We start from the raw sequence: 12128 nt of genomic DNA on the forward strand, positions 1-12128 counted from the left end.
CCCCCCAACTCAGGCTGGCCTCTGCCTTTGAGACCCTTCCCTAGCCCATTCCTCTGGTGCCTCCCCTCTCTCTCATGCTGGCTTCCCCATTACTGTCTTCCCGGTCCTCCCTTCCCAGAGGCCCCCTCCACATGCTCCCTACCTCTTCTTCCTCCTGTTTGTCCCTGTCAGAGACCAACCATGTGGGATCTTCCTGCCTCTATGGTCCTCAGGTCCTTTGATCCGCACAGTAGTCGGAGGGATCCTTTCGAAATGCTTTCACACAGTCTCACCCCCTGCAATGGTGAGCAAGCCTCATGCAGAAAGCAAGCTCATCGTTATCCCCAGCTGACCTCTGATGATCTGACCCATGCTTCACACATTCCAGCTCTTGCCAGGCCCAGGGTCCTCAGGCGCCCAGCTGGGCAGCCCCAGCACGGAGACAGTCTCTGCTTGGTGCCCTTCCCAGGCAGAGCCGTCTACTCTCTGCCCCAGCCCTTGTGTCTCTGCTTGGTCTTCCCTAGAAATTAGCCTTCGTGGAGGAGACCAGTTCTGATTCATCCGAGTCTCGGCATTCAGCACAGGGCTGGGCCACAGAAGACAACTGAGACGTGGGAGAGCATGCCCCGTGGGTTTGTGCAGACTTTGAGTCTCCAGTCTGCCCTTGGGCAAGCATCCTGTCAGTACTGTGCCTCAGTTTCTTCATCTTCAAAATGGGGGTGACTGGTATCTTACTTAAATGAGAAAATCCTGTAAAGTGCTTAGCTTCAAAGAGCTAACTAAATATTACCTTCAAAGAATAAAAGGAATTTGCACACACATATTCATGGCGGCACTCACTGTTCAGAATAGTGGGAAAGGTGGGAACAACCCACACTCAAAGACTAAATAAACTGTGGTCTGGCCAGGTGATGTAATATTACTCAGCCTGTAAAAAGAAATGAAGTACTGACATGCTTACAACATGGATGAATCTGGAAAACATGCTAAGCAAAGCAAACCAGATGCAAAAGACCACATGTGTAATTCCATTTCTATGAGAACGTAAGGCAAGTCTTTACAGAAAGTGGTGGCCAGGGACTGGAACGGGGAGTGAGCGCTAACGGCATAGGTTTCCTTTTGGGATGACAACGTTCTGGAACTTGGCGGTGGTGATGGTCACACAGCATTGTGAATGCACTAAATACCACGAATGGTAAATCTTACGTATATTTATTACAATGTAATAAATATGCATAAGTATAAAAGGCTTAGCGAAGCTACCGGTTAGCCAAACCCAAATTCGGGTTTTTCCTTGTGATCGCGGCAACAAACAAGGGAGGCTCTGACCCGAGGGGGTTGGGCTGGGGCGACGTCCCCACAGTACCCGCCGGCCCCACCACCCGCTCAGCCCGTCCGCCTCATTCTTTCCTAAAGCTCTCGGGGTCTGACGCCACTCCGGAACCCAGCCCTCCGCTCCTCCGGCATGGCCACGCCCCCGTCGCACTAGGCCACGCCCCGAGGGCCCGCCTCTGACCCCGCCTCGCCTCCTGTCAGTCCGCTCCAGTGCGACCACGCCTCCGAGCAGCCCCGGCCAGTGCCTTCTCTCAGGGAATCTGGCCCCGCCTCTGAGGTTCTAGGCCCCTCTCCCCAGGCTCCGCCCCGCTGCCTGTCTGTCAAACCTACATGGCCCCGCCCCGTCGTCTTCCTCTCGTCGTTTTCTCTCGCTCGCCTCAGCGCGGCCCGTTGTTATGACGACACGGTCGTAAATCCGCCATCTTCCTGCGGCGCGTTGCGACATGGAGGGCGCGATGGCAGTGCGGGTGACGGCCGCGCATACGGCAGAAGCCCGGGCCGAAGCCGGGCGGGAGGCGGGCGAGGGCGGGGTCGCGGCGGCGGCGGCGGCGGCGGCGGCGGCGGCCTTGGCTCCTGGCGGATTCCTCAGCCTCCCGGCGCCCTTTAGCGAAGAAGGTAACAGGGCATGACAGGGCCTGACAGGGTCGGGCGCGGCCGGGGTACGGACGGCTCAGTCCCGCTGGAGGAGGTTCCGATGGCCTAAGCTGTGGACGCGACCGACCGGCCCAGACCCCGGTTCCTTGCGGACCTCACGGGTCCCCAAGGGGTCTGCATAGCCCTCCTCGAGTCGTCCGGCTTCCTCAGACCCTCGGGCCTCTCCTGTGGGGTGCCAGTCACCCCGTGGGCCTCGGTGCCCACTCGCGGATACTCACAGGTGCCCACGCCTGTTGCGCTGCTCGTGTGTAGACCTCCGCCATCGCCTCCACTGGCAGCCTTGCCCCTCAGGTCAGCGGTCAGGCGCCTCTTCGCCTCCCGGTGCGGGCGAGGCCCTGCCCTCCTTCTGGGTCCCCTCCCGATGCACCTGACGGGCCTCTAGAGCCCAGGCTGGGGCGGGGCCGGCGGCTCCAGGGGGCGGGGCTTCGGGGCTCCAGGCTCCCCCTCGAGGAGGCTGCAGAGCTCTGGGGCGCGGGGCCACTGCCCTGCAGCCAGCCTGTGGCTCCGTCCTAGACCTGCCGTTTCCCCCACTCTCTGGCTGTTTGATCCTGAGCAAGGGATCCTGCTGCTGCTAAGAACGTGTTAAGCACTTACCCAGCCTCAGCGTTTTCATCCTCAAACCAACCCTGGATGCTCCTGTTGTTGTTGTTCCCATTTTGTGGATGAGGGAAGTTGAGGTTCAGAGATGTGAAAGTGATCAGGTCACCCAGCTAGTAAGTAGCAAGGACTGGATTGGATGTCAGGACGACGTGATTCTGCAACCGGCTCCCCTCCCTTCTGGGCTGTGCTGCCTCCCAGGGCCCCAGTGAGAAGGAAGACGGAGCGGGTGGTGACTGGCTGAGGGCAGAGCTGACGAACAGGTGCCCTGATAGCTGGAGCAGACAGAAGTTGGGGCCCTTCCCGGGGCTCCGCTAGGCTCCTATGAGCCTGTAGACCGGGCCAGACCGGAGGGGGGCTGGCTAGTGATACCGGGATAGTGGTCCCTGTCTCCACGGGACTCATATTCTCGGTGCATTTTTTTTCTTGCTTCTTCTTGTCCCAGCTGGGGGAGGGGCAGTACCACCAGGGGCAGTGCCAGCCCAGAGAGGGATCTCTTTGGAGGTTGCTGGGGACCGCTGGTCTTGACCCCGGCCTTGTCCTCTTCTGTGGTGGGCAATCCTTCATTGGCAATAGCGAGTCAGACTTGGCGAGCGAGGTGGGAAGGTTAAAAGGGCGGTGGGCACCTCAGTGCCTCGCTTGGGACCGTGCGCCTACTGGAGGGGACTGCCCTCTGGCTGGTGGTCCCCTGCGGGCCAGGCATGGCTGTGGCGTGGGCCTTGGCTCTCCTCTCCATGTGCCAGGTCTGGGTTTGACCTTGATTCGGGACTGCATGGGAGTGGTGGGACTGGCAGCCTCCTGCACAGGCACAAGGAACATCCTCCCATCCCTCTGCACAGGCAGCGGGTGTCTGTAGTGGACCCTCAGGTTCAGGTTCTGGCCCCAACACTCACCAGTGGGGTGGTCCTGAGTCTCAGGTCATTTTTCTGGAAGGAGTATACTCATCCTCATTTCCGCAGGGCGCTGGCTGGATTTGGGGACATCCCCAGGGAGGTGCCCGGCGCCCAGGAGGGACTCAGTGAGCCGGGAGTGTCTGCTGAGGACCTGGGGCCTGCGTGTCCGCCTGGGTGGTGAGGGCGGACCCCTGGGCGGTGGAGCAGCTCCGCCAAGTTCCACCCTGAGGGAGAGGGCGCGCTCCTGCTGCTTCTGAGCCAACGAAGCCATCTTAAACTCTGGTCCTCCACTGTCCCCAAACCCGTGTGTGTGTCCCTGCACCTCAGAGCTGCTCTCTGGGGCTGTCCCCTCAACTCCGAAGTGGGGGCTTGGGGCACGACAGCCTCAGCGGATCCCTGCAGCCTGTCAGGTTGGGGCCACAGCGGGCTGCTCTTCCTGGGGTGGGCCCCGCTTGCGCAGGTCTCCTGGGGCTGGAAGGTGCCTCTGGGCCAATGGCACCCTCAGGTGGACTTGGCCTAGGGCTGGAGGCCCTCCCAGGCCCCACTGAGCACAGGCTCGTTGCAGATGAGGATGATGTGCACAGATGTGGCCGCTGCCAGGCCGAGTTCACTGCCTTGGAAGACTTCGTTCAGCACAAACTCCAGAAAGCCTGCCAGCGGGCCCCTCAGGAGGCCCCGCCTGCCGCCCCCGCTGCCGCACTGCTGGGCCCGGAGGTGAGCCCTCCGCCCACGAGTTCGCCGTCCTCCCCTGGCTCGCCTGGTGGAGGGAGGGGGCGTGTGTGCCCGGGCAGGCCTGTGGCAGGGGGGTGGCAGGAGGGCAGGCATCTGGTCATGGATGAGGGAGTCTGGGCCGTGCCACCAAGAGCTTGGCCGTGTGCCTGGGCTTCCTGGATAGCCCGGCATGGCCCGGCCTTCTCAGCAGCCTCTGGCTGAAGCCTGTGCAGTTGACGTCCCTCCTTTCTGGGGGCCTCGGGGTCTGTCCTGGCTCCCAGCCGTCCCACTGGCTTATCCCCTGCCCTGAACACATGGTTTCTTCTTCTTTTTCTGTTTTATATTTGTTTGTTTATTTTGAGAGAGAGACAGAGGCTGGGGGAAGGACAGAGAGAGAGAGAGAGAGAGAGAGAGAGAGAGAGAGAGAGAGAGAATCCCAAGCAGGCTCAGCACTGTCAGCACAGAGCCTGACACAGGCCTTGAACTCACAGACTGAGATCATGACTTGAGCAGAAACCCAGAGTCAGATGCTCAACCACTGAGCCCCCAGGCACCCCTGTATCCATGGTTTCTTGGGGTCCCACAAAGGGTGGCTCTGGGGACGCTGGCACCTTGTCATAAACACAGCCCCGGCGTCATGCTGCATGTGCCTGGGCTGCAGGCACCCAGGCGTCTGAAGGCCCCAGCACCTTTGCTGGGTGGTGGTCTCGTGGGAGTGTGAGAGGAGGCTCTGGGGAGGCTGGCTGCCTCAGGTCGTCACGGGGAATGGCCCAGAGGACAGGGAGCCCAGAGCCATCCCACTGGGACCCTGTGCTCTTTCCTGGCCCCTCCGGGTGGTGCCCTTTCCTCCAGGAAAGCCCCCAGTCCCACATCCCTCGATACCTTGGTTGGGGCTGGTGGGCGAAGGTGCTGGAGCTTCGGCCGGAGCTGCTTCTCCCTGGAGCCCTCCACAGGGTGCTCTGTGCTCTGTGTCGGGCCCACGGTGGCCAGGGGCGTTTGAGTCACAGGGCTGACTCCTTAGGCCTGGGTTGGAGGGACCAGGCTGAGAGTCAGACTCAGAGCAGGGGTGGGAGGGATGTCGGGGGAGATGACAGGTGTCACCGCAGCCTTCTCGCGTGGACGTAAACCCAAGCCTGCCCTCTCCAAGCCAAGGGATCTCTGGAGCCCCGCAGAAGAGTCCTCTTTGTCCCTTGTCCCCCGACCGTAGGTGGTGCCAGCGGTGGCCGGCCCGGAGGAGCCCATCACGGTGGCCCACATCGTGGTGGAGACGGCCGCGTTAACGGCAGACATCAGCCACACCCCCGACATCGTGGGTAAGCCAGCCCTGCGCCCCAGTGGCGTCCACTGCTGCTTGTGGTCAGAGCTGGAGGCCAGGGGCCCTTGCTGCCCGCATCTTCCTGTTCTCCTGAGAGCGAGGCCTGGCTGAGCTGGGCTGAGGCCCGCAGGAGCGAGCACTGGGCGCCAGGCCCCGCCCACCAGGAGAGGGGCGGCGTGTGGCCTGCGCTCAGGGAGGCCTCACTTCGTGTATAGTCACAGCTGGCTGCTTGCTCCTGCTGCTTCTGCAGACTGTTTCTTCCGTGGTCCTTCTGGAATCTTCCTCATTTTTCTGCCCAGCCCGGTTCCCGCTCCCCACCCCTCAGTCCGCTCTGATGGGTCAGGCTGGGATATGCACGGGATGCACTGGTGGCTCCAGCTCTGTCCTGACCTGCTGTCTGACCTTGGCTATCCCCTCCCCTGTGGGGGTGGCGACTCCTGCCCTGATTCTCACCTTGCTTTTATGAGCGTCCAGTGCCCAGTCAGCGTGCTTGATGGCTCTTTGTAAGTTGAAGGGCCTTGGTGATGTGCACGGGGAGAGGGGTGTTGATGGTCAGGGAGGGGGAGCCTTCAAAGCACAGCCGGGGCTGGGCTTGAACACGAGGGTGCAGCCGCTGCCCAGTGGGGTGGGGAAGGGTTGTCACCTGGGGGTCTGCTGGACTGGGTGGGAGTCCTGGCAGGTGCCTGAGTGGGCATCTGGACAGGATGTGGGTTTGGGGAACAGGTAGAACTTGGCCTTGGGAAGCCCTTGGAACCAGCTGAGGCAGGAACAGAGGTGGAGCCTCGGGAGCGGGGCCTCAGAGCAGGCCTTCCTGCCACGGTGCCACCTTAGGGAGGTGACCAGGTGTCCATCCTTGTCTCCATGCTGCCCTTCCCCTGGCCCGACATTCCTGTGGATGGGAACATTCGCCTGTTGCCACTCGTGATAGGAATGTTGTCATGTGGGGGGTGGGGCCCAGGGTGGCATCACGTGGGAAAACAAATTCCCTGGGGTTCTGGGCCTCTGGCCAGGCCCTCCCACCACTTCCGCCCCTCTGCTGCTCGGCAGGTCCTCCCTGTGCCCTGGGGCTCCCCTCTCCATACCTCTCACCTCTCTTGTCCCCTTGGGAAGTTGCCCCCTTTGCAGACATCTTGGGTGCCCCAAATGCCCCCTAGGAGTCTGCTGCTCAGTGCTCCAGGGTGGGCTAGAGTCCTAAACTTCCAGTTGCTGGCATCCCAGGACTGGGGGGGGAGGCGGTCTTACCCCTTGTGGGGCCAGGGGCCACAGTTGGCAGAGGCTGTGCAGGGGGCCAGATACCTCTTTCAGGCTCTCTTGCCTCTTTGCTGGAAACAAACTCGTTTTTCATCTCTGGGCTCGGGGCAGCCATGCTCTTCCTTCATTGAGCCCTCCACGGTCTCTTGTGCCACGCTGTATCCCAGGTCCTAGCCTGGCAAAGTCCCTGCCCTGCTTCCGGGGTGGAGGAAGATAGAGCCTCAAGCTCGTCAGCCTGGGCCCGGGCGAGAGATGCCCTTAATTGTCTCTGAGTCATGGTGTTTGCATTCTGTTTGGGAGAACGGCTTGTCAAAACACTCTGGCCAGCTGATGGAGACGGTTCCTAAGACGTGGCTTTACAGCCACTTCCCACATGGCATCTTTATGAGCAGAAATTACAAAGCGTGTCTACAGCTTAGCTCTGCACGTTGTCAGATCTTTTCATCATCCGTGAGAGGTGCCAAGGCCGGGCCTCCTTCCACGGGCAGCCCCAGGGGTCTCTCCCGGGCGGGTCCCCAGCCTCCTGGCCTCTAGACGGTCGGTGGCCCCGGAGGCGTCTTTGTTGCCTGTCAGTGGGAGCCAGTGCAGTGAGCGGGGCCGATGGCCGTGAGCCAGGTGGCCCATCCACCGGGTCTGTGCTGGCACTCAGTGGTCCTCAGACGGGGCAGGACCCCTGCACACATCCAGTCCTGCGCTCCCTGGCTTGGGAGGGGGCACCAGGGCTCATGGTAGGTCTCCCCACTGGACGCATTCTGGGGTCCTGGAACTCCTCCGGGCGGCCTCCCGCTCGTGGAGCAGGTGCCAGGCCCCGGGGCTGGAGGGTGGGCAGGACAGCTCCCCCGTGTCCTAGCAATGTCCCCAGGCAGGGATCCAAGGAGGTGGTGTGGCCCGCAGCATCCCAAGGCTCCGGCTGACCTGCCTCTCCTTAGGCGGTGGACACATCAAAGAGGTCATTGTGGCCGCTGAGGCAGAGGCGGGGGATGAGATGGCAGAAGCCCCAGGCAGCCCCAGCCAGCAGGGCCCCGGGCTCCCCGGGGAGGGCGAGCCGGCGCAGGTCCAGCTGCTGGTCAACAAGGACGGCCGCTACGTGTGCGCGCTGTGCCACAAGACCTTCAAGACGGTGAGCTGGGGCCGCGGGCTCGGGCCTCCCCCCCCCCCCCCCCCCCCCCCCGAGAGGCGCCTGAGCCCCCTTCCCCTCTCCCCCAGGGCAGCATCCTCAAGGCCCACATGGTCACCCACAGCAGCCGCAAGGACCATGAGTGCAAGCTGTGTGGGGCGTCCTTCCGGACGAAGGGCTCGCTCATCCGGCACCACCGGCGGCACACAGGTGAGCCAGGCGGGGGCCAGTAGCCGGCCTTGTGGCCCCTGCCTCTGAGGGGCCGTGAGGCTGTGGCCCCGGGCCACCCTCCCTGCCGGAGGCTCACTCCGCCCTCTCTGCAGATGAGCGCCCCTATAAGTGCGCCAAGTGTGGGAAGAGCTTCCGGGAGTCGGGTGCGCTGACCCGGCACCTCAAGTCTCTGACCCCGTGCACAGAGAAGATTCGCTTCGGCATGAGCAAGGACGTGGTCGGGGGCAAAGACGCGCCTGCAGGTCAGCGGGGGAGGGGCGCCCCTCGCTGGCCCTGGCCCAGGTGCTGCTCTGGCTGGCGGGTTCTCCAAGGACTCCCGATTCTGCCTTAAAGGATCTGGTGCCTCCACCATGGGGACAGTCACGTCATCATCATCGTCATCGGTGACCAGTGAACCTATGGAGACATCACCCGTGATTCACCTGGTGACAGACGCCAAGGGCACTGTCATCCACGAAGTCCATGTCCAGATGCAAGAGCTTCCCTTGGGCATGAAAGCCCTGGCCCCAGAGGTGCGGGCAGCCAGGGGGGTGGCCTCTCTCCGCTCAGTGCCGGGCTCTGTACTGGGCGCTGGCTCCAGTCGGAACAGGACCCATCTGGCCTTCCGTCCTGGGGCCCAGTCTGGTTGTAGGGGAGACAGGAGACCAGTGGCATGCCAGAGAGCAGGGCGGGGTGAGGGACAGGGAACTGAGGGGAGGTGGAGCGGGCTGTGGGACTGCCCGAGGGGGATGCACAGTGCTCCCGGGGGCCCTTGGCTCTGCCCCGTGTGGTGCATGCAAGTGGGTACCGAGTGTCACTGCCCTCCCTCTGCCTGCCCACAGCCCCCCGGCTCTGAGGAGCTCCCCTCTTCCAGTGAGGCTGGCCGTGAGAACCTGCTGCACCAGGCCATGCAGAACTCTGGCATCGTCCTTGAGCGTGTCACTGGAGAGGAGGGGGTCCTGGAGCCAGCCCCTCCCGAGGCGCCCAGTCCCCAGCCCCTGGGAGACAGTCCCTCAGAGCTGCCACTGCTGGAGGTGGAGCCAGTGGAGACAGTAGGTGCCTGCACTGCCAGCGAGCTCCTTTCGGGGTCAGACCTTGGGTACAAGGGCACGACCCTGGCCTGGCAGCTGTCCTTGCTGTGTTTCCTGGGGTGGAAACATCGCGTCCCTTGTGCAGTGACTCTTCCCCGTTTACTGCCTTCCCTGGGCTCGTGAAGGAGCTTGCCGGTGTGGGGGTGCCACGGCTCTGTTCTTTGTGCTGCTGGGGTCCAGCCCGCAGTGGGTGCTGGAGGCATGCTGTGAGCCCCTTCCCCCAGCAGGTGGCCGGCGGGGCCTCAGCTGTGCCCAGGACCCACCCATGCCCTCAGTGCAGCGAGACCTTCCCCACGGCGGCCACCCTGGAGGCCCACAAAAGGGGTCATGCAGGTGGGTGGCAGGAGTGGGGGGGGGCAGTGGGCACAGCCAGCCGGGATGGGTGCATGGAGCCCCCAGGTGGAGACCGGCCTGACGTCTCAGTGCGACCCTAGGGCCAAGGCCGTTCACCTGCGCGCAGTGCGGCAAGGCCTTCCCCAAGGCCTACCTGCTCAAGAAGCACCAGGAGGTTCACGTGCACGAGCGCCGTTTCCGCTGCGGAGACTGCGGGAAGCTCTACAAGACCATCGCGCATGTCCGCGGCCACCGGCGCGTCCACTCGGACGAGCGGCCCTATCCGTGTCCTGAGTGTGGCAAGTGCTACAAGACTAAGGTGGGTGCTCAGCGCCTGGGCCCTGACCCCTACCCAAGGGCTCCCTTCTCCTGGCCAGATCCCTGCCCCGTTCCCCTGCCCCTCCGCCCGGCTGGGGCCAGGCCAGCACTGATGGTGGCACTCCACAGAACGCCCAGCAGGTGCACTTCCGGACGCACCTGGAGGAGAAGCCGCACGTGTGCCCGTTCTGCAGCCGCGGCTTCCGGGAGAAGGGCTCCCTGGTGCGGCACGTGCGGCACCACACCGGCGAGAAGCCCTTCAAGTGCTACCGCTGCGGCCGGGGCTTCGCCGAGCACGGCACCCTCAACCGGCACCTGCGCACCAAAGGTCAGGGCCCGGCGCGGCGGGGAGCGGGGGGAGGCGAGGGGGGCGTCTGGCGTGCTGACTGAGGCCCCCGCCCCAGGCGGCTGCCTGCTGGAGGTGGAGGAGCTGCTGGTGGCGGAGGAGAGCCCCGCGGCCGCTGCCGCCGTCCTCGCCGACGATCCGCACGCCGTGCTGGTAGAGTTCTCTTCCGTCGTGGCCGACACTCAGGAGTACATCATTGAGGTGGGGCCTCGGGCGGGGGCGGGGCCTCGGGCGGGGCGGGGCCTCGGGCAGGGGCGGCCCCGCCCCCCGCTAACCTCTGACCCCTGCCCAGGCCGCTGCGGACGACGCGGAGGCTAGCGAAGCGGCAGAGATCATTGAGGGCGCCCAGACGGAGGTGAGGGGCTGGGGGAGGGCTGCAGGAGGCAGTGGGGCCCCCTCCCACCGCGCAGCCGCGTGCTGAGCCTGGGCCACCCACAGGTGGACAGCCACATCATGAAGGTGGTACAGCAGATTGTGCACCAGGCCAGCGCCGGGCACCAGATCATCGTGCAGAATGTGACTATGGACCAAGAGGCGGGGCTGGGCCCAGAGGCGGCTGCGGCCGACACCATCACCATCGCTACCCCTGAGAGCCTGACGGAGCAGGTGGCCATGACGCTGGCCTCGGCCATCAGCGAGGGCACTGTACTCACGGCCCGTGCGGGCGCAAATGGTGCCGAGCAGGCAACGGTGACCATGGTCTCATCGGAGGACATTGAAATCCTGGAACACGCGGGCGAGCTGGTCATTGCCTCACCAGAGGGCCAGCTCGAGGTGCAGACGGTCATTGTGTAGCGTGGCCACCTATAGGGTCGTGGAGACTGGGCTGGGAAGGGGCGAGGACCCAGAGAAGAAGGAACACAGAATTCAGGTGTTCAGAAGGGATGTAAACATAGGGTTTCGTCGCTTTACAATAAAACATGAAAACCTGCCACGTGTGGTGTTGCCGCGGCAGCGGCAGCCTCGGGGGTTGGGGCCACTGTCCTGGCAGGGCTCCCTGTGGCAGCACACCTGCCCGGGCCGCCCTCTGGACTCCCGTGCCCATCCACCCCGCCCAGGGCTCCGGAGGGGCTGGCGGCACCCTGGCGATGTGTGGGTGGCACTGGCATGTGGACAGGCAGCCTCCTGCTGCCGCCCTGCCCAGCTGGAGTCATGACCCCAGCTTCCTGAGGCCCACCGGGCGCTGCTTCCCCGCCTCCAGCCCCAGTGCTGTCTGTCGGGACAGAGGACCAAGGCCTTTTCACCTTGAGGTGACAGTGTGTGGGGGGACGAGGCTGCACGGCCTTGTTTTCCCAGAGGAAGGAGGGACATTCTGGGTGACCTGGTTTTGGCGGTGGGGGGAGTACAGGAGCGAGGACTGGGCCACGGATGGCTGACCTCTTACCCAGTCCTGACATGGGGCTGGGAGGCGATCAGGGTCTTGGGAATCTTGCTTCTGACGGGCATGGGGGCACCAGAGCAGTGGCCCTCAGGGCTCTCCCTGGGACCTGCCACCAGGAGTGCCAGCGTCCAGCTCCATTTCAGGGGCGGGCCCAGAGCAGCCCAGCCCCTCCCTGGACCAGGACCTCAAATACCCGCCCGAGCCCTCGTGCCACACTGCTGCCCCACCACGCCGTGGTGTCTGTGGTGCCACAGACACACCCCTAGCCCGGATCTCTGACCTAGATCCTGAGCCCCAGCCGCCGCCCCATCCACATCCCAGGTGAGTGATGGAGCTTGCAGATGTGGGGGTGCTGTGGCTGGGAAGGACTGGGCTGACCCAGGGCTGGATGGGAATAGGGTCCTTGTATTTGGGGCTCAGTTTCCCCACGGGGTAGAATGGCCATGGTAAGCTTAGTGCACCACCGGGAGATGCAGGGAACCCCTGTGTCAGGGTTCTTGCCAAGCCCCCGTGGCCCCAGGGCTGGGCAGAGAGGGGTGGCTTGGTGTGCCTGACCCCAGATCCGAGCTCAGGAGAGTCTCTGTCACTCCCAGCCCT

General features: G+C 63.8%; 1 protein-coding gene and 1 long non-coding RNA gene across 4 annotated transcripts; one reads left to right on the forward strand and one right to left on the reverse strand.

The window, feature by feature from the left end:
- Positions 1-1626: 1626 nt before the first annotated feature.
- On the forward strand, positions 1627-11082 carry E4F1 (E4F transcription factor 1). 3 transcript variants are annotated; one of them, XM_029946806.1, is made up of 14 exons: positions 1627-1929; positions 4024-4172; positions 5377-5482; positions 7665-7855; positions 7942-8062; positions 8176-8325; positions 8417-8595; positions 8905-9114; positions 9378-9486; positions 9588-9805; positions 9934-10132; positions 10209-10299; positions 10443-10505; positions 10589-10702. In XM_029946806.1, exons 1-14 carry the CDS (start codon positions 1758-1760, stop codon positions 10605-10607), a joined length of 1977 nt encoding a protein of 658 aa, XP_029802666.1. In that variant the 5' UTR covers positions 1627-1757; the 3' UTR covers positions 10608-10702. The 3 variants fall into 3 exon arrangements, with proteins under 3 accessions (XP_029802666.1, XP_029802665.1, XP_029802664.1); XM_029946805.1 differs by having other exon boundaries at positions 1644-1929; positions 9381-9486; positions 10209-10351; positions 10589-11082; XM_029946804.1 differs by having other exon boundaries at positions 1645-1929; positions 10209-10351; positions 10589-11082.
- LOC115298269 lies at positions 8428-9908 on the reverse strand. Its single transcript, XR_003911691.1, has 2 exons — positions 9641-9908; positions 8428-8479 (listed from the first exon to the last, which is right to left on the reverse strand). It is a non-coding gene; the product is annotated as an uncharacterized LOC115298269 (long non-coding RNA).
- Positions 11083-12128: the final 1046 nt, after the last annotated feature.

The sequence above is a fragment of the Suricata suricatta genome, chromosome 8 (assembly GCF_006229205.1).
Source record: "Suricata suricatta isolate VVHF042 chromosome 8, meerkat_22Aug2017_6uvM2_HiC, whole genome shotgun sequence".
Lineage (NCBI taxonomy): Eukaryota > Metazoa > Chordata > Mammalia > Carnivora > Herpestidae > Suricata > Suricata suricatta.